Source organism: Podarcis gaigeae (assembly GCF_964106915.1).
Source record: "Podarcis gaigeae genome assembly, chromosome: 7".
NCBI lineage: Eukaryota > Metazoa > Chordata > Lepidosauria > Squamata > Lacertidae > Podarcis > Podarcis gaigeae.
The window spans coordinates 11,268,098-11,289,400 of NC_139683.1; the positions used below are offsets into that span (position 1 = coordinate 11,268,098).

The 21,303-nt window shown below is 45.8% G+C and overlaps 1 protein-coding gene across 3 annotated transcripts in view; it reads right to left on the bottom strand.

Moving 5' to 3' along the window:
- The window catches only part of EFR3A (EFR3 homolog A), an 81,779-nt gene extending 61,459 nt beyond the window's left edge, over positions 1-20,320 (bottom strand). For 2 of the 3 annotated variants that reach the window (XM_083749102.1, XM_083749101.1), the window contains exons 1-2: positions 20,195-20,312; positions 3,854-3,943 (exon numbers count right to left, since the gene is read on the bottom strand). In XM_083749102.1, coding sequence (XP_083605228.1) covers positions 3,854-3,866 — 13 coding nt within the window. In that variant the 5' untranslated portion in view covers positions 3,867-3,943; positions 20,195-20,312. Of the gene's footprint in view, positions 1-3,853; positions 3,944-20,194 lie in introns of all 3 variants that reach the window. The other variant, XM_083749100.1, reaches the window with a different exon arrangement.
- Positions 20,321-21,303: the final 983 nt, after the last annotated feature.

The following is a 21,303-nucleotide window of genomic DNA, read 5'->3' on the forward strand; positions in this document are numbered from 1 at the left end:
TCACTACCATATATGTCTGAATCTTTCCATGCAAAAACTCGTTCTGCTTCATTAACTTGTAAAAATGCATAGATTTAGCAGATGGAATGCTTTCTTCTTAACTACTGTAGTGGTTTTTTTTGGTTTTCGTTATTTTAAAAAAATCACCTATTTTTATCGTTTTGGTAATTAGCACCTCATTTCCCTATGACCAAATGACTCACTGAAGTGGAAGTGTTTTGTATATTTAAAAAGAAAATTCAAGCTTTTGCTTTGCAGTGTGAAGACTCCTGGTTGTTGTTTTTTTAAAAGAAAAAAAGAGAGAGAAATCTAAAGCAAGGAAGGTAAGACAACAGTTTTAAATGAGATCGTAGTTAGCGATCTGAGAGGCTGAAGTCTAATTTCCTAACTTGCATAAAAGGTTGCATTTCACCTTTTCACACTTAGTTGGCACAGGTCAGTGTAGGAGAGGTTTCAAGCAGCACTTCTTAAATAATAATTTCCCCTCCTAAAAAGTAAGAGGAAATGTGTGTGCGATCTTGCCCCCCCCCCAAATCACAGCACACACATGGAAGGGGGTCAAATAAAGGACAAAGAAATGAAATCTCTGTCATCTTACTGCCTTCAAGCAAGCAAGAAATTTTGACTAAGAATATTTTGACAGACATTCCAATTCTGTTCTCCTGAAAGAAAAAGGAGATGACACAACAGGAACACAGGTCTAGCATTTCAGCCATTATATAATTATTATTAATTATACTCCAGCGGCATTGCTTATAACGTGTGAAATATCGTTGGGAGTTTTACCCAACCGAACGGCAGCTCTGCTCGAGAAAGATGTATTTAACAGGCATTCAAGCTCACCTCTGTAGGTTAATGGAATGAGAGTGCAGGTCACATCTACAAATGTCAAATTTGGTGTTATACGTCCATTATCTCTCTAGTCGTTCTGCTTCCCTTTTCTTTAAATGTTCTCTCCTACTTGTACAAATGGAGGCACCATCCACAGAAGAAAGCTGTGCATCTCTGTGCTGAACTTTGCCAGGGGCTAAAGGAGGAATGCTCCAAATGGCCCATGTTTACACCCACTTCTATCTGTCTCACAGCTTTGAACAGTATTCCATAAACCTAATAATCCGCCAGTGGAATATGCCACCAAAAGGGACGAAATCAAGAAACACTTTGATTTACCACTGTAAAGGTAAAGGGACCCCTGACCATTAGGTCCAGTCACGGACAACTCTGGGGTTGCCGCGATCATCTCGCTTTATTGGCCGAGGGAGCCTGCATACAGCATCCGGATCATGTGGCCAGCATGACTAAGCCGCTTCTGGCGAACCAGAGCAGAGCACAGAAACGCCATTTACCTTCCTGCTGGAGCGGTACCTATTTATCTACTTGCACTTTGACGTGCTTTCGAACTGCTAGGTTGGCAGGAGCAGGGACCGAGCAACGGAAGCTCACCCCGTCGTGGGGATTCGAACCACCGACCTTCTGATCAGCATGCCCTAGGCTCTGTGGTTTAACCCACAGCGCCACCCGTGTCCCTTACCACTGTAGAAGTGCTTGCACTGCGCTGACTGCCCCGCTGCATTGCCCCCTCCCTCCTGGTATGCAACAATGACCCCCCCTTCAGGGAACATGCCTCTGCCCAACCCAGTGAACCACTTCTGGTTGATATTTGAAAGACACTGAGGCACGAGGGCAGAAGGAATGAGATGGACTACTGCAATGCGCTCTATGTAGGGCTACCTTTGAAGGTGACCCGAAACTACAACTAATCCAGAATGCGGCAGCTAGACTGGTAATTGGGAGCGGCCACCGAGACCACATAACACCAGTCCTGAAAGACCTACATTGGTTCCCAGTACGTTTCCGAGCACAATTCAAAGTGTTGGTGATGACCTTTAAAGCCCTAAATGGCCTCGGCCCAGGATACCTGAAGGAGCGTCTCCACCCCCATCGTTCTGCGCGGACACTGAGGGCCAGCTCCGAGGGCCTTCTGGCAGTTCCCTCACTGTGAGAAGCCAAGTTACAGGGAACCAGGCAGAGGGCCTTCTCAGTAGTGCCACCCGCCCTGTGGAATGCCCTCCCACCAGATGTCAAGGAAAACAACAACTACCAGACTTTTAGAAGACATCTGAAGGCAGCCCTGTTTAGGGAAGCTTTTAATGTTTGATGCTTTACTGTATTTTAATATTTTGTTGGAAGCCGCCCAGAGTGGCTGGGGAAGCCCAGCCAGATGGGTGGGGTATAAAAAATAAATTTTTATTATTATTATTATCACCTCAGACTTCAGTTTATTCTGAAATAGTTTTCTTTGCCCCTCAGATAAACACAGTGCTGCTAATCCTCAATAATTGCCAGTGAATCCCTTGCTTAAAAGGTTTGAACACCTGCCATCACACCTAACCCTACACTAGGGATAAGGACCCCATGTGTCCCTCCAGATGCTGCTGAACAACAAGACCCATCACAGAATCATAGAGTTGGAAGGGACACCAAGGGTCATCTAGTCCAACCCCCTGCAATGCAGGGATCATCCCTGGCTACTGGTCTCATTGGCTCAGGCTGATTAGAGTCAGCATCCAACAACATTTGGAGAGCCACAAGGTCCCCATCCTATCCAATGTTGTTAGACTTAACAGCCATCATGACTATTGATAGACTTCTTCTACATGGCTGTCTATGGCTGCTTTGTATACTGAATGATTATCATGGTGCCCAAAGAACATTTACATCTTTACAGGATACCTTCTGACCCTGCTTGCTGTTGTGTGAGGTGCTTTCCCCCCTTCTTTCAAGTCAAAAGGCTTAGTTAATAAACATTTGAAGACTGCATGCACTCATCTGGGAATATGTCCTATTACAGTGGTGCCTCGCAAGACGAAAAGAATCCGTTCCGCGAGTCTCTTCGTCTAGCGGTTTTTTCGTCTTGCGAAGCAAGCCCATTGACGGCTTAGCGGATTAGCGCTATTAGCGGTTTAGCGGCTTTTAGCGGCTTAGAAAAAGGGGGGGGGAGGAAAAAAAACCTGCAGGAACTCGCAAGACATTTTCATCTTGTGAAGCAAGCCCATAGGAAATTCGTTTTGTGAAGCACCTCAAAATGGAAAACTTTTTCGTCTAGCGAGTTTTCCGTCTTGCGAGGCATTCGTCTTGCGGGGCACCACTGTATACAAAATGGGACCTTGCATAGGATTGTGCTGTTAACTGTTTATTATGCTGTAATAAACATTGTAACCTTTGAACTCCACATAGGCACCTCTGCACAGCAGAATGCATATACAAAATGGCAGACTTGTGTGTTTTGATTCAGGGCTTGCCCATGTAGTGACCTACAAATGTTGCTGCTGGGCTACAATTCTGGTTCACCCTCAGCTTGTATAGCCTGTGTTCTGAGATCATGGAAGTTGGACTCCAAAAAAAAAACACCTGGAGTGCAACCTGTTGACTACCCCTGGTTTAAGCAATTTAATCAAGCTTGAGTTTTCATCGTCTGGCCTGCAAATAAACAGCACATTTATAACTTGAGGGTATTCCAATGCACTGGAAAAGTGTAACAGGAAATAACGATGGCCTTTCCCTATATGAAAAAAGGAAAGGAGACAACATAGCTTTTCTTGGTTCCATGTTACATTTTCACTTCCTTCAAAGGCCTAAAAACTGGTGCCTGTACTGAGATTAAGATAATATGCAAAATTATTCACCGGCAGTCAGTTAATCAGTTAATTGGTAAGAAGCTGGTGCTTACTCAACTAAAAAGCCTTTCATACACTGACAAGCTGACAAAATGCAAATATTCATATGCATCAAGCTTATCTATATCAGTTCTATAAGCCAGACGTGTGCAGAATAAATCGCCCAATGCACTCACCTTTCCGAACCATGACGTGTAGACCAGCTGCAAATGCTACACATGAAGCTTAATTGAAAACCAGCGTGAAACCTGGGTGGAAAGCCTTATCTGGGGAAAAATGAATAAAAGAAAGGAGAAGGGTTTCAAGAGAAAGATAGTTCAAGAAAGTCTATTTTGTACCCTGGAATCCACAACTACAGCATTTGTTTTCCATAACTGGAAGTGTCACAAGCATCAAAATGTAAACATCCAGAAACCAAAATATGCAATAAAGCAATCCCATTAAAACAGCACTGCTATTAAAACAGGAGGCTCAAGTCAAGAGATCCAGGAAATCCCTCATATAAACAAGCGAATTTTCAAAAGCCGTCGAGATGCCAATACTGATGGGGCCGCTCTTATTTCAGGAGGGAATACATTCCATAACACTAGTGCTAACAGTGAAAAGCACACCTCTGCCTCACCACAGTATATATGCTAGAGAGAGCATTCGTAGTTCCTTTCGCCATCTCAAGAACTTAATATTATGAGCTGGAATGCCACAATGAAAGTTCAACATGTTTCGTCATGTGGGTCAATCTGAATTGATCACCAATTTCACACTGTATATAGATAGCAGTATCCTTTGGTTCCAGCCAGATGACATAGGGAAACAATAGCATTCTTGCTCCTCAAAGCACGCACACATCTCCCCAGTGGAGGTACAAAAGTTTGCATTTAGACATGATACGGAAGCACAGGCCAATTAAACTCCTTGTCTACCCTTCCCCTCTTATTGTCACCAGATACATGGGGCAGAAAATTCCCCATGATCAAATTTCCAGTGCTTTATTTTTCCATGGATTTCCCCCTCCCCCGTTTTTATAAGTCCATTAGTAGCAAAGAATAGATGCCAACTGCAAATGCAGCTTGTGAGTTTCAAAGGTTTTAGCTTTGCATACTAAACACAAGGGAAGCGAACATGCTAAGTGAGACCACTCTTTTCTAGGGCATCAGAAAATTTCCTGATGCAAACCCAAAAGTTTACCATGCAAACGACCCCAATATGCATGGAGAAAACCTCCAGGAAATAAACCCAGAAAACCCACAGCACTGATTGCTACATCTGGCACAGCTCTCAGTATAGCAGGAGAGCCACTCAGGTCGCAAGTTACTTAATTACACACAGAATTAATGTTTTGCTCACTGCAAGTTCTTCCAAATCAGAGTTGAAAAGCAGGCTCTTTCTTCTCCAAACATTATCATTAACAATCAGCAGCTAACATTAGTGAGGATGGAAAAGGTGCCAAAGAAAGAGGCCAACAGAAAGTATTCTTAGCTCTTAATACCAATTATGCACAGGTTAAGAAGGTATCAGTTTGACTTTTAGAACTAAAGCTAAATTAGAAGGCCAGACAGTTGAAAAGAGCAACCTTTTCAGAATGTTTGAACACACACACACACACACACACACACACACACACTGAACTAAAACAACACTGATCAGGCAATCATATTGCCTTAGAAATTGACATGACATTTCCTATTTGTACAGACCAGTTCTCTGTCAACTTGAAAGTGTGTTTCTGCAGATTCTGCAGATGCAGCTATGGTGGGGTTTGCCTTAGAGAACTTTATTCCCTGCCCAAAGTCCAATAACAAAGGGAGAAAACCGAGGGTACGTCCTGAAAAATTAAGCTGCCATCTGTCTAGTGGTGGTGTTAACAGTGATAACCCAGGGTGGTGAAAATCCTTTTGCACTGATCCTTAGATCTCGTACCCATTTCCTTCTAAACAAAAAACCATTGATTCCCTTTGCTTAGAGGTCAGTCACTCACTATATTAATTGAAGAGGTCTCAATCCATGCATACCATGTATGAGGCCCATCCTGTAGCTCAGAGTAATTGCATGCAGATTGTATGCAAATTTGTGTAATGGAACTGTCCACGGCAAGTCTTTCAAACAACCATCTTCAAAGCCAAGACCCCGTATTTTTAAAGTGGTGATAATAATAATAATAATAATAATAATAATAATAATAATAATAATTTATTATTTATACCCTGCCCATCTGGCTGGTTTTCCCCAGCCACTCTGGGTGGCTTCCAGCAAAATATTAAAAATACAATAAAACATCAAACATTTAAAACTTCCCTAAATAGGGCTGCCTTCAGATGTCTTCTACAAGTCAGATAGTTGTTTATCTCCTTGACATCTGATGGCCCTCTGCCTGGTTCCCTGTAGCTTCACTTCTCGCAGTGAGGAACCACCAGAAGGCCCTTGGCGTTGGACCTGTGTCCAGGCTGAATGATGGGGGTGGAGATGTTCCTTCAGGTATACTGGGCCAAGGCCATTTAGGGCTTTAAAGGTCAGCACCAACACTTTGAATTGTGCTCGGAAACGTGCTGGGAGCCAATGTAGGTCCAGACGATTTCAATATAGGACCATCAGTGCCTGCGGACAGCGCTGGCTCCCGGCCTCTAGAGTGAGATGAGCACACATCCCTAGAGTCTGGCAAGACTGGCCCATATGGGCAGGGGTACCTTTACCTTTACCTTTAAAAAGCACTCATCTCTGTAATCTCTGGGTTTAGAAAACAAAACATACACATGAAAGCTACAGAACAATCCAGGATTTCTGCCAGCCCATAATGGCCAAGAGTGGGTTAGGGCCGTCTCCAGACACTACTTAAAACCTGCTCAGTGGGTTTCAACAGGTGATGGAGCAATTCCTACAAGTGATGGGAACTCTCCAAGGTGCTGACCACAAGCTGCTACCTGATAGACTTCCAATGCCCTTATAAAGTGTGTGTGTGTGATATTGGGTTGTTCTTGTGTTTATTATGAATTTTGTGTTTTAATGTTGTGATTTTATGTTGACAACCACCATGAGACCTGTGGATATAGGGCAGTACATTGGTACCTCGGTTTAAGGACAGTCCGGTTTAAGAACGATTTGGTTTATGAACTCCACAAAACCAGAAATAGTGTCACGGTTTGAGAACTTTACCTCGGTCTAAGAACAGAATCCAAACGGTGGAAGGGCACCAATGGTGGGAGGCCTCATTAGGGAAAGTGCGCCTCAGTTTAAGAACAGTTTCGGTTTAAGAATGGACTTCCAAACGGATTAGGTTCGTAAACCAAGATAGCACTGTATTCAAATTTAATAAATAACAACAAGAACAACAACCAGATTAACCCTTCCCTGCTGCCCAACCATGGATTATGTTGGCTACATAACTGTGCCCTTAAGTTCAGGCCCAGATGCACGCTGGAACTCAAGTATGAGGAGTCCAATCCTGGCATCCAATGAAATGTAGGTGTGCTTAAAGGGACAATATATAGAAGAGGGTGAGTCGGTGAAAACTGCAGCGGATGCAGACATTTGGTTAGAACCTTTCCAGCTGCCATAGAAGACCCTGGTTGGGAACATACTGCTCCGTCAGCCCCTGGCTTACACTAATAGCATTTCACACTTGTTACTCTCCAGAAGATACTTTGAAACCACTGCACAATAAACATGGGAATTTGACCAGAGACGAAAGGTGCAGCAAGGCATGAAGAAACTCACACATCCATTAGCTGGAAAACCAGTAATAAGCATCAAATAGGTCATGAGAAATACTGCTGTGAAAATTTTGTAGAGTGGGGGCAGGAGAGGCCCGTTGCATTTTCTCCATAATGTTTCCCCTCAAAAATATTTAGGCATATTGTAGATCAAACGCAATGATGGGGTGTGTGTGAAAGCATCAGATATATAGATATAGACATAATTGGCAAGCCTCAAAACACGCTCTCAGTGTGTAATATTAATAGCAAGTATTATGACACTGTTGCCATGACAGCCACCACAAGTTTAGTTTTTGGATATCACCGTGAAATCAAACCCGAAAAACAGGCGCTTTGCTTGACATTCTTTATAAAGCGATATTCCAGTAAAGCAATGTAGTGGATGTGGACAAGTAACACTGGTAGTAGCTGGGGAGGAAATAATTGTTTACCAACAACAGAGACACACTTCCCTTTTAAATATCTGCCCACTACCTTCTCCTTCAAAGGTTCAGAGGTTTGGTGGGCATGCAAATCTCCAGTCTGTGTGTATGTGTATGTTACAGGTAGGTAGCTGTGTTGGTCTGCCGTAGTCAAAACAAAATAAAAAAAATTCCTTCCAGTAGCACCTTAGAGACTAACTAAGTTTGTTATTGGTATGAGCTTTCGTGTGCATGCACACTTCTTCAGATACTGCTTCAGATGTATGTGTTGCTGGGGGGTGGGATTTGCTACAATTCCCAGAGTGGCTCAACCATCAATCCCTCTTCATGGGGAACTCTGGGAACTGTAACTCTGTGAAAGGAAATGGGGTCTCCTAACAAATATCAGCACGCTTAACAAACCACAGTTCCCAGAATTATTATTTGGGGGGGGGGGGGAATCCATGGCTGTTTAAAGTGGTATCAAAGTGCTTTGTGGTGTGCACAGAGGTTGCATGCAAAATGAACATTTTATAGGCGGATGCATTGAGCACTGTGCATAAAAGGGTACCCAAAATGTAGGACGCAATGCGATACGATAATCTTTACGATACAATACAATAATCTTTATTGTCATTGTCCCATACAGAACAACAAAATTGAAAAATATACATAAAACATTCAAAACCCAACAAGCTTGCTATCCCAGCTATCCCAACCTGGTTAGCCCCCTAAAAGCTCTGATACCCCATTTTTAAATACAATATACTCCCATAGAGACTCCTTACACTGCATTTAAAACCAAAATCGCATTTGAGTAGGGACGCGAGTGGCGCTGTGGGTAAAAGCCTCAGCGCCTAGGGCTTGCCGATCGAAAGGTCGGCGGTTCGAATCCCGCGGCGGGGTGCGCTCCCGTTGCTCGGTCCCAGCGCCTGCCAACCTAGCAGTTCGAAAGCACCCTCGGGTGCAAGTAGATAAATAGGGACCGCTTTCTAGCGGGAAGGTAAACGGTGTTTCCGTGTGCAGCTCTGGCTTGCCAGAGCAGTGATGTCACGCTGGCCACGTGACCCGGAAGTGTCTCCGGACAGCGCTGGCCCCTGGCCTCTTGAGTGAGATGGGCGCACAACCCCAGAGTCTGGCAAGACTGGCCCCTACGGGCAGGGGTACCTTTACCTTTACCTTTACCTTCTTCTAGAAGGCAGAAGCTGAAGAGATCATTTTCGGGGTGTGCACTATCCTGCGCTATCTCTGCAGCTTTCTTATGGCACCTGGAAGCATAGATTTGATCCAAGGTGGGAAGAGTGCACCCAATTATTCTCTCTGCAGTCTTTACAACCCTGGACAGCATTGTTTTTTCCCTGCCCGTGCAGCTCCCAAACCACACACACAGACCATAAGTCAATACACTCTCCACAATACAATGGTAAAATGCCATCAACAGGTCCTTTGAGAGATTGTTTTTCCGGAGGATTCTCAGAAAATATAACCTCTGCTGGGCTCTCTTCATCAGGTCTTTGCTGTTTTCTCCCCAATAGCATGCAATGGGAAGGGGCCGACCTAGGATTGAGAGCCAGCAAGGCTGGAAGAGGATGGAATTAGTAGCTCATAACCTCTCCAGTCAACTTCAGGGCCTCTGTCTCTAGTGAACCCTTGGCTACAGCCAAAACTGGCATTTGGTCTTCTCAACCACCACCCTTCCCTTTTCTGCTTTCTTCCCATCAGTTTCCTACTTCCAGCAGACAATTCGAATGGGCTATTCCCACCTCGGCCCATTCTCATCCTCCTACCACCTGCAGCTTGTCATCCATCAACATGATTTTATAATAAAGAAGCAGCAGCGAGGAGAAGCATCAAAACAAAAATCAATGGTTAAGCAGCACCGACAGATTGTCAATATGCTGCGTGCGACTTTTCCCAGTTACATAAAAAAATGTCCTATGGTTTTTGGGAAGGGGGGGAGCAAAGTTTCTCTCTCCCCCCCCTCCCAAAATGTACCATTGGACCCACTAAGGAGTGTGTCAAACAGATGTCGCCCACCAGCTTTTACTTAGGTTTCATGGTTTAAAAGGAGGGGGGAATCAATGAGCTGCCAAAACATTTTAATTACCTCAAAAATATGGGTTTTCACAGGGCTGAGACACACAGCGGCTGAGGACAAGATATGGAAATACTGGCCGATGGGTCTTTTAGAACCTGGAGCTTTAAAACGGAGTCAAAAACTGTTGAAGTGAGGGGCAGGTGGGGTTAAGCAAATGCACCAAGGAAATCCAAACAATGTGTTGAAAAACCCTAGAATCATAGAATCATGAATTTATACAACCCTGAGTTGTATAAATTACCAGTAAATGTGTTCAACATATTTCAGGGTTTCCATTTGTCTTTGCATAACAGCTGAGATTCAAGGATTGCAGGGGGTTGGACTAGATTACCCTTGGGGTCCCTTCCGACTTTACAATTCTATGATCCTATAATAGCATTGCAGCCACGGGGACAAGAAACTTGAGGGTTTTGTGTTTTTTTTCCCCTCCCCTAAATGAAAACCGAGGTTGTGAGGAAGAATTCCGCCTTTGGTTTTGCAGAATCACGGAACACACAAACAGCCGTGGGAGAAATCAGAGCCATAACTCTGGCCAACGAGGGGCATGGCGATGATAGTCTTATCAGTTAAATAAAAGAAGGCTGGTAGTTCCATCAGGAGAGCAATCCTATGCACAAGAAGCTGGCGTATAGCAGGAGGGTGTAAGTCAGGGGTAGGCAACCTAAGGCCCGGGGGCTGGATGTGGCCCAATCGCCTTCTAAATCCGGCCCGCTGATGGTCCGGGAATCAGTGTGTTTTTACATGAGTAGAATGTGTGCTTTTATTTAAAATACATCTCTGGGTTATTTGTGGGGCCTGCCTGGTGTTTTCATATAAGTAGAATGTGTGCTTTTATTGAAAATGCATCTCTGAGTTATTTGTGGGGCATAGGAATTCATTCATTCATTTATTTTTTCAAAATATAGTTTGGCCCCCCACAAGGTCTGAGGGACAGTGGGGGGTTTGCTGACCCCTGGTGTAAGTTAAGCTGGAGTACAGTTGCACCAGACCCAAGCCCTATTCAGCAGCGGGACTGGGACTGGCGCTCTGCCTAAGCCTGGCAGAGGGAAAACATGCCTTTAAAACTGTCTTCTATGCTGGGTAGCCACATTACCAGGTGACAAAGGCACCAACTTGCATCAAGGATTGGAGAGGTGATGATGTGTGCATGACCTCAGGGTGTCGTGCGTGTGATTTCGTGATGTCAGGGGGAGCCAGGGGGTGGTGCTGAACACAGTGGCAGTGTGACTTCAACAGCCGGTGGCTCCTCCTCTCTCCTGTTTGGCCTCCACTCCCTCGTGCTGCAGTCACCACCAGTCAGGGACTGCTTTCCCATCTTTTCCTTACATGGCAGGAGAAGGAGGAGCTGCCGCTGGCTCAACAATCAGCCTCCCCTCGCCTCCTGCTGCCACCACCAGCCAGGGGCTGCTTCTGTTAGAATTCCTGCTCCATGACTGCAGTCATGTGATGGTTGTCTTTCACATGACGGTGTATGTTTTGACTCCACAGAGTGGGAAGTGATGGAGACAAGATGTTTGTGTTACTGTGTTCTGTGAAGTGGGAGTATTGTCCTTTGTTCTTTCTTTTTGCTGTCTGATGCTAGAGAGAGAGGGAGCCATGTTGCAGTGCTCCGTGTGCATTTATATGTCAATAAAGTAGATTAGCCAAAATGCTGAGTTGCCGAGGTCAGGTCACGCGCATGATGCGCAAACTCTGAAGATCCCTAAGTGTGCCGGTGTCGGTAGGCATCAGTTGCGGTGACGTTCGGGCAGAAGAAAGCTTATGAAGCTCCTGAACCATCAACCAGGAGGGAGGGAACATGCCAGTCAAGCATGTGTGTAGTAAAGTTAGAATTATCTAGAAAATTATTCTTTGGTCAAGCAAAAAGGAGTGAGGCCTTGTGGGAGTTTCACCAGCCACAAGGACCCTGGGAAAGAAGTTGTGTCTCTTTAAACCCTAGACTAGCTGGCTCCTCAGCTGAAAGGTTTATTAGAACCAAGGAAGTCTTGATTTAATGAAAGAACTAACACCTGAATTCGATGGTGTAAACATCCCCCCCCCCCAATGATGCTATCTGTCCTTGAATTGCTTGGGAATGTGGATCTGGCTAATTTCCACGGAAGGGAGGAAGCCCTTTGATTTAAAGTTTGAATTCCAAATTGGCCCAGCTGTCAAGAGGTAAATTGATTGACTAGCAAGCCGGTCATTGGCGCATTTAAAAATAATTTGAGTCTTATGATTGGCTTGAAAGTTACGACGCTAAGTGCGAATTGTGAATAAAAGATCAGGGAATTGTCTTGCTCTTTGCTCTCTGCCTTTGCTCTGCAATTCGCAAAGATGCCCGGCTCTATTGTTCCAACTTAATAGCCGTCGTTCGTCTTTTGAAATGGAGATCTTCGAAAGCCTTCAACTTGCAGATTCCTAAAGAACTTCAGCTATCCTATCTTGTGTTAGAGTTGTGAGTATGTAGAGTTAGTTACACTATGTACCTTTGTTATTTTCTTATCTGTAACGTCCAAAAGAGTGCCTGCTATTCTAGCATGTTTCTTATGTTATTTTAAAATAAACCTTTTAAGAATGAAACTGTTTTAGTTTGTGTGCCTTTCCGGAGGGAATAGCTAAGTCCTAGCCTTACGCTTGGTTACGCTCTACTGTAGAACTTCTGCCTGCAAGTCTGTGGATGCAGCTTGTGGAGTGGGGGACGGCCAGGATAACGGGTCACAGCCTTCTCCCTGGGTTGTGATTCTGGGTCCCCTGGACAAGAGGGAGTGGTGGTAGCCCTACCGGGTCGTGTTTGTTCTGTTTTGCAAAAAGTAATACGTCTGCCAACCCTGCCCTGGGCGTCCTAGTCTGGCCGGAGAGCAGAGACAGGAGAAGGGAGGGGCAAGAGGTTGGGGACGACATTACTACAATGTGTCTCTACCAGGGTCCTACTCGAGTGTAGGCTGAGCTCCTGACAGCTTCTTCCTCCTTCCCCTCTGAGTTGAACACTCAGCCTCCCCCTCCCCCTTAGCATTCAGAACATGAGCAAAAGAACTGGGCCCCTAGGAGTTAGGGGCCTCTGTGAGGTGTACAGGCTTAGGATTCCCCCCCCCCCCGTTGGCAAACTTACAACAGCTTTGGCTCAGCAGCTGAGCCAGGATGAGCAATTTACATCAACATATAATGGGCTGGGGAGGCGGGTGGCACTGTGGGTTAAACCACAGGGCCTAGGACTTCCTGATCAGAAGGTGGGTGATTCGAATCCCCGCGATGGGGTGAGCTCCTGTTGCTCGCTCCCTGCTCCTGCCAACCTAGCAGTTCGAAAGCACAAAGCATAGGTAGATAAATAGGTACCGCTCCGGCAGGAAGGTAAACAGCGTTTCTGTGTGCTGCTCTGGTTCACCAGAAGTGGCTTAGTCATGCTGGCCACATGACCCGGAAGCTGTACGCTGGCTCCCTCAGCCAATAAAGCGAGATGAGAGCCGCAACCCCAGAGTTGGCCACGACTGGACCTAAGGGTCAGGGGTCCCTTTACCTTTACCTATAATGAGCTGAGCCAGGGTTGTGAATTTGACTCCAGCCGAGAGGGGAATTAGCTGGCCGAGCCAGAGATCGGCCGCATCCTAAACTGCTCGTCCAGACATAGGATTGCCCGCCCACTCCCCCAACCGACAACTATTAATTTGATTTGTGTCAACCTAAAACAGCTCCCCACATGTGTCTCAAACCCACTATTTTTAAAGATTAAAACAAAATCTGGTGTTTTATATATACACGTATACGCACACATCCCTCATCCAGTGTGAACAGAGGGTGCATGTATAAATAGACGTTTTATTGCAGAAGGGGCAGCCAAGAATCAAACGCTTGCTTCTGCGCATTTTGCAGGGAACGGTCACCATTCCCTGCACGTGCCTTTGACAACTGACAGGGAGCCTGCCTGTTTCGCACTCTGGGTATTTATACCCACACTGAAAATGTCAAGTGCAAAGCCGCCCACAACACTCAACTATTTTGCCTCGTTTGGGAAGAGTCGTTAGAGGAGTGTCGGCACATGGGCACAACATTAACATTTCAAGAGCCTCGGTGCTCGTCTTCATTGCAATAACTTCTTTGCACCAATGCTGTGGACAGCAACATCGCTTTCCAGGGTTGCCTCATTTAATGGAGAACACAGGCTCAGACTTCAACATGTGCTTTCATCCAAATTTATTGTGTCTATGTAGTCCACCGATGGCAATGATAAGGGGAAAGGCTGTAGCTCAGGTTCAGTCTCCAGCATCTCCAGAAGGGCTGGAAGGGAGCCCTGCTCAAAACTCTGGAGAGCTGCTGCCAGCCAGTGTAGACAATATGCAGCTAAATGGACCAGTGGTCTGACTTGGTATAAGGGCTTGTTTTCTCCTGCTCCGATGGGTAGTACTTGAACCAATGGGGGAAGGAGAATCTCCACCCCATCGTTCTGCCCGGACCGAGGTCCAGTGCCGAGGGCCTTCTGGTGGTTCCCTCACTGTGAGAAGCCAAGTTACAGGGAACCAGGCAGAGGGCATTCTCGGTAGTGGCGCCCGCCCTGTGGAACGCCCTCCCACCACATGTCAAAGAGAAAAACAACTACCTGACATTCAGAAGACATCTGAAGGCAGCCCTGTTTAGGGAAGCTTTTAATGTTTAATAGGTTATTGTATTTTAGTGTTCTGTTGGAAGCCGACCAGAGTGGCTGGGGAAACCCAGCCAGATGGGTGGGGTATAAATAAATTATTATTATTATTATTATTATTATTATTATTAAGAAAGGAGATTCCGACTAAACTTCAGGAAGTACTTTCTGGTGGTAAGAGCCGTTCAACCATGGAACGGTGACTCTCTGAAGGTGGTGGGCTCTACTTCCTTGGAGGTTTTTTGGAGGAAGTTGGCTGGTCACCTGCCACGGATGCTTTAGGTGAGATTCATGCAATGCAAGGTTTGGACTAGATGACTGGCTCCATCCAACTCCACGATTCTAAAGAAGCTTCCCATATTCCAATGTACACAAAGCTCACAGAGTTAACCAGAATAGCTAACATGTCCTTTAAATGTATAGTAGAGATGGCACCTTACTATGGAATGGACTTCTGAAATCCATGGAACTTTCTCACAGACCACAGAGATCTATTATGTATACAGTAGTACCTCAGACGCTTCAGGTTACAGACTCCGCTAACCCAGAAATAGTACCTCGGGCTAAGAACTTTGCTTCAGGATGAGAACAAAAATCGTGCGGCAGCAGCAGGAGGCCCCATTAGCTAAAGTGGCGCTTTAGGTTAAGAACAGTTTCAGGTTAAGAACGGACCTCCAGAACGAATTAAGTTCTTAACCCGAGGTACCACTGTATAAGGGATATACCGGGTATATACAGGTAATTTCTTCATCTTTCCCTCATAGTACTGAAGACGCATGGAATTGTAGAGTTAGATGGGACCAAGACTGGGTCATGGGTCATTTCTGGGTCAGCCACCTGAAATGTAGGAATCTTTTGCCCAACGTGGGGCTCAAACCCACAACCCTGAGATGAAGAGTCTCGTGCTCTACCAACTATCTTTTATACCCGCCTCTGAAACCACTCATATTTGACTAGATGTTGGATGGGGAATCTGTGGTCCTCTTAACTGCATGGATTCGGGCCCCACCCTGGGCGAAAGATTCACCATTGCAGGGGGTTGGACAAGATGACCCTCATGTTCTTTTCCAACTCTGCAATTCTATGAGTCTATACATTTTAAGGCAGCAACTACCCATCACCTCTGACCACTGGCTGCGCTGCCTGGGGCCTGTAGCCTTCCTGGAGTCACTGGTTTCCCATTCCTGGCGTGCATCCTTCTGGAAGTGCTCCCAAATTCATTCCCTTGGAATGTCAGTTAAAGGGATCACAGGGTGCCTGAGTGAGAAAGATCTCTGCCTGATTTCCTTAGAGAACCACAGCCAATGAGAAGCTAAAGAGACAAATAAGATCTCGGTATATGCTCAGGATTGTACTTTAATCACAGCATGACCTGCCTTGCAATCAGCAGCCTTATTCCTGGCTTGCCATTTTCACAGCAAAAGCTGGTGCACTCAGAAGCAGATTGCATCCCCTGTAGATCCATGCAAATGCTAAGCACTATTATATTTTGTAATGGTATACTGGATTTTATTTACACATAGCTTACAGTCACCATGCATCCCTTTTTGCTGTTGTGTCTTTCAGAAAACTATAGCTCACAGAGTCCACCTCCTCTGAAATGAGGGCAGTTCCAGTTGACCTGTTTTGTTCAGTATACATCCTGATCTGTTTGCAATGAGATTAGACAGTGCTGGTTATTTAATGAGCATTTGTGGGGAGGTTAGGTGAAGCTGCAGCAAAGCAAGTGTTAGCTTACACTTTTTGTCTTGAATTTTCTCGTCACTTTCCTTACTGCAAAAAAGTCTGATCTTCCAGGGAAACAGGTTTGTTGCACGAAGATCAACTATAATTATGCAACCTGAATAGTCCTAATTGAATCCCACCCCCACCCCAAAAATAGCAGCAGCCTGGAATCTGCTATTGAAAAAACTACGACCATACACACACACACAAAAAAAACCAGGACACAATTCCATTTGACACCCGCTACAGTCTACTATCACCGAAGAATTGATGCTTTTGAATTATGGTTCTGGAGGAGACTCTTGAGAGTCCCATGGACTGCAAGAAGATCAAACCTCTTCATTCTGAAGGAAATCAGCCCTGGGTGCTCACTGGAAGGACAGATCATGAAGCTGAGGCTCCAAGACTTTGGCCACCTCCTGAGAAGAGAAGACTTCCTGGAAAAGACCCTGATGTTGGGAAAGATGGAGGGCACAAGGAGAAGGGGGCGACAGAGGATGAGATGGTTGGACAGTGTTCTCGAAGCTACCAGCATGAGTTTGACCAAACTGCGGGAGGCAGTGGAAGACAGGAGTGCCTGGCATGCTCTGGTCCATGGGGTCACGAAGAGTCGGACACGACTAAACGACTAAACAACAACAACAACAATCTACTATAACAAGCCAGACTCCATTGCCAGTAGCAGGGAATTTGGTTCCTTCAGCATATCAGAACAATGAATTTTCTAAACATCTCTAATGAGTCTTGTACTTTAGTTGTGATTTCTGCATTGCAGAAAATAGGACTAGATGATCCGGGGGGGGGGGGGAGGAGGTGTCATCTACACGTCTATGAGTCTATGAGTCAATAAACCCAACATTTGCATTATTATTTATTGCCATCTTCTACTGCCAAACAAACTCTGCAACTGCTAGGTATTTAGAGTTAAACATTAAACAACCATGGGTGGGAGCCAACTTAAGTTTTACTCAGAGAAAACCCCTTGAAATTAACTTGCCATGTTCATTAATTTAAGTTGGTTTACTCTGAGTAAAACTTAGCTGAATACCACCCCTTAATTCTCCAAAACGGCAACATCTGTTTAAGTGTTTTATCTGTGTTTTGTAATCAAAGAAAGCCAGTGAACATTTTCTCAAGTGAAGAGCACAGAGTTAGAAAAGAAGCAGTATAGGACAGCCCTAATGATGAATGGTTGGGGGGGGTACTTACCAAGGGGGGGGGAAATGCAAAAGATTCAGAAGCAGGACTTTTGAGTATACCAGAAATAAAAAGATAACCAGGGTGATTGGGTAGAAGTCTTAAACATTGTAGGGCAGGCATGGGCAAACTCGGCCCTACAGATGTTTTGGGACTACAACTCCCATCATCCCTAGCTAACAGGACCAGTGGTCAGGGGTGATGGGAATTATAGTCCCAAAACATCTGGAGGGCCGAGTTTGCCTATGCCTGTTGTAGGGAAAGCGAGGAGCGAAGAAAGAGGTTATTAACTTCCTGTCTTCCCGTTTCCTAGAACCAGAAATCCAATAAAACTGATTGGCGGCAGATTCAGGACAATAAAACCAAGCCATCATCACAGGAAGGGCAATTACAGTGTGCAGCCACACAATGTAATGATTGATATTGGCTTTAGAGCAGTGACCCTGATCTGTGACTCTACAGATCAGAGGCAGCCAGATGCTGTGGGATACAGTTCCCATCAGTCCCAGCCAGCGTAGCCAATGGCCAGAAATGATGGGAGTTGTAGTCCAACAATATTTGGAAGGCCACATCTTCCCCATCCTTACTTTAGAGCAGGCTTCCTCAACCTCGGCCCTCCAGCTGTTTTGGGACTACAAATCCCATGATCCCTAGCTAGCAGCACCAGTGGTCAGGGATGATGGGAATTGTAGTCCCAAAAACAGCTGGAGGGTCGAGTTTGAGGAAGGCTGCTTTAGATGATTTTTCAGGAGGGTGATTAAACAAATTAACAGCGGCAGAAGCATGATAGCCAAATGGAGCTTCTATACCCTGATGTTGGGAAAGATGGAGGGCACAAGGAGAAGGGGGCAACAGAAGACGAGATGGTTGGACAGTGTTCTCAAAGCTACCAACATGTGTTTGACCAAACTGCGGGAGGCAGTGGAAGACAGGAGTGCCTGGCGTGCTCTGGTCCAGGGGGTCACGAAGAGTCGGACACGACTAAACAACAACAAGGTGCTACTGGAAGGATTTTTTAAATTTTAAATCAGGAACCTTCTGCATGTAGGACAGAGGTGCTCTCCTGCTGAGCTACAGCCCATTGCTTAACCTGTTGGCATATGATTGACTCCTACCCCAAAATACCAACACCCTGGGGAAGGGGAAAAGAGATTGCTTTGAGCATACTGACAAATTAAGGGCTCTGTGTTAGCGCACCTGCTTAGCATGCAGAATGTTCCAGGTAGGACTGGGAATGTCCCTTGCCTGAAACCCTGGGAGCTGCTGCCAGTCAGTGTAGACAATACTAAGCTAAATGGCTCAAAGCTTTGTAAAAGGCTGCTTCTCAGGTTCCTAATCTGGAGAGGAGAGGAAACAGGGGCACAAACAAGGGTTATCTTGGCATTTGTGCCGCATTCTCACCCACCCCCCACTCCAAATCTAGACTTGGGGATTTGATGAGCGCTTCTTTTCATAACAGAGAAGAATCTCTTCCTCCTCGGCATCAGAACTGACATGATATAGTTGCCTTATCTGTAGGGGCAGAGAACGTAGGAAAGCAGGTGTGTGCGGGGATGACAAACAGATTAGCAGCTATAAGCTGATCAGCAAGGATTTCCCACCTTCCCAGCCACGGGTTCTGACTGCAAATGGAGGAACGACAGGGATTGTCAAATCTTCCTGACAGCTATGAGCGCACGCTCAACACACTGCAAGAGGGTTTGGCAAGGGGGCATTTGAAGAAGGCATGCTTTGCATATGGTGGGGCAGATGCAAAGGAGAAGAAGGTTCTACACCTTTAATAGCCGCATAGACTTCAGATTTCAGCTAGATTTCAGCAGGTGTAGCTAATATGAAAGTCTACACAGCTGTTAAAAGGGCATGCAAGAGATCTAACTCATTTTTTCACCTGGTCCTGCTAAATATGAAAGATACTTTCCTCTCCAGATTGCATAAAGTTAAGAAAAGGGGCGGGGGAGAGAAAACCCCAGATATAATTATAACGACGCAGCCAACGACACAGGGTTCAATAAGCAAAGAAAGTTCTACGTTTTGTGTGAATTAGGTAGTGTGTTGAAGTGGCTAGAGGACTGTCTTCCAAACTTGGGTCTCTGATTGTTTTTTTCAGACTACAATTCCCATCACCCCTGACCGCTGGTCTTGCTAGCTAGGGGTGATGGGAGTTGTAGTCCAAAAACAGTCCAAATTTGGGAAATACTGGGCTAGAGAATAAGGCTGTGACCAGGGTTCAAATCTCCTCTCAGGCAAACGGAGCTGATTTGGGTGACCACCTTGGCCAGCTGTGTCCAGGCTAGCCTACCTTGCAAAGTTGTTGTTGAGGTGAAACGGGAGGGAATAGGAAGCATGGAAGGTAAACGGGGTAAAAGGGGAAGGGAAAACGCTCAGATAAAAACCATGACGCTCATTGAGTGACCTTGGGTCCAGCCACCAGCTCTCAGCCTAACCTACCTCGCAGGGCTGTTGGGTGGATAAAAACGGGGAGGAAGAGGACCATGTAAGCCGCCTTGAGCTCCTGGGAGGAAAGGCGGCGTATAAAATGTTAAGAATGCAACATGCAAAAAAGGGGGACAAATTGCAATGCACCTCAGTCCACTGTGCCCAAGCCAAGGGAGGGGAGAGGAAAAATGAAGCAGGGAGGACGGACTCTGTCGCTGCTGCTGCTACCGTCTCCCTGGCCCTGCAAATGGGAGCCTATGCGCATTCTCCTCTACAAAGCGATACCCGCGCCTGAGATCGATGCCCGCACATCCGCGGCGGGCAGCGCACGCACTCACCTGCGCCGCTCCCTTTCCCTTTGCAGCCGGAGCCGCCGCCGCTGCTGCCATCTTGCTCCCGCCCTACCCTATTAAAGGCTTCGCCGAGGCGCTCTGCATGATGGGGGCTGTAGTTTCTGTCCTTCTCTCTCCCCTCCTCCTCCTCCCGCCCCTGTTGCGCGGCAGAGAAAGATGCCCAGGGGCTGCTGCAGCGCAGCGGAGCGTCGCCGCAACTGCATCCTCTGTGCGCAAGGCGGGGCGAAGGGCAGCACATATTTGTAAGCCAGGGCTCAGCACTTATATCCTTGAATGTTTAGGCAGCCTTAGCCAGCTTTGCATACGTATAAATTTCAGTTCAATAAATAAATGTTGTCAACTACTTTGAGGGGCCTCTGAGCATGTACAGAGAGCGCCTTCCCCAGGGATGAGAATATTTGGTTAGAGAGACCTAAGTGGGAGAGAAATTTATTATTATTTTATGCTGTCTTTTTATTCTACTGTTTCGATGCAATTGCTTTTCTTTTAAAAAAGAATTTAAAAAGTTGAGATCAAAACAGTACAGTCATACCTCATGTTACGTTTGCTTCAGGCTGAGCGTTTTCAGGTTGCCTCCCGCAGCGACCTGGAAGTACCAGAAAGGGTTACTTTCAGGTTTTGCCACTCGCGCAGGCGCAGGTGCCCAAAATGACATCACACACATGCACGGAAGCGGCGAATCATGACCCGCGCAGACGCAGGTTGAGGTACCACTGTACAAGGTTATTATTTTCTTAACCACAGTTTTATCATTATGTAAAGGGTCTTGCTGAAGGGAAACCATAAATGCTTGTTTACAAAGCTATTGTACTACCAACCTTACTGTATGCTTGTGAAACATGGACCACTTCTAAACGCCATCTCCAACTCCTCGAAAGATTCCATCAACGGTGTCTCCGAAAAATTTCACATATCACTTGGGAAGACAGGCGAATTAATGCCAGTGTATTGGAAGAAGGCAAGCTCACCAGTGTCAAAGCAATGATTCTTCAACATCAACTTCGTTGGACTGGTCATGTTGTTCGGATGCCTGATTATCATCTTCCAAAGCAACTACTCTATTCTGGACTTTAAAATGGAAAGCGTAATGCTGG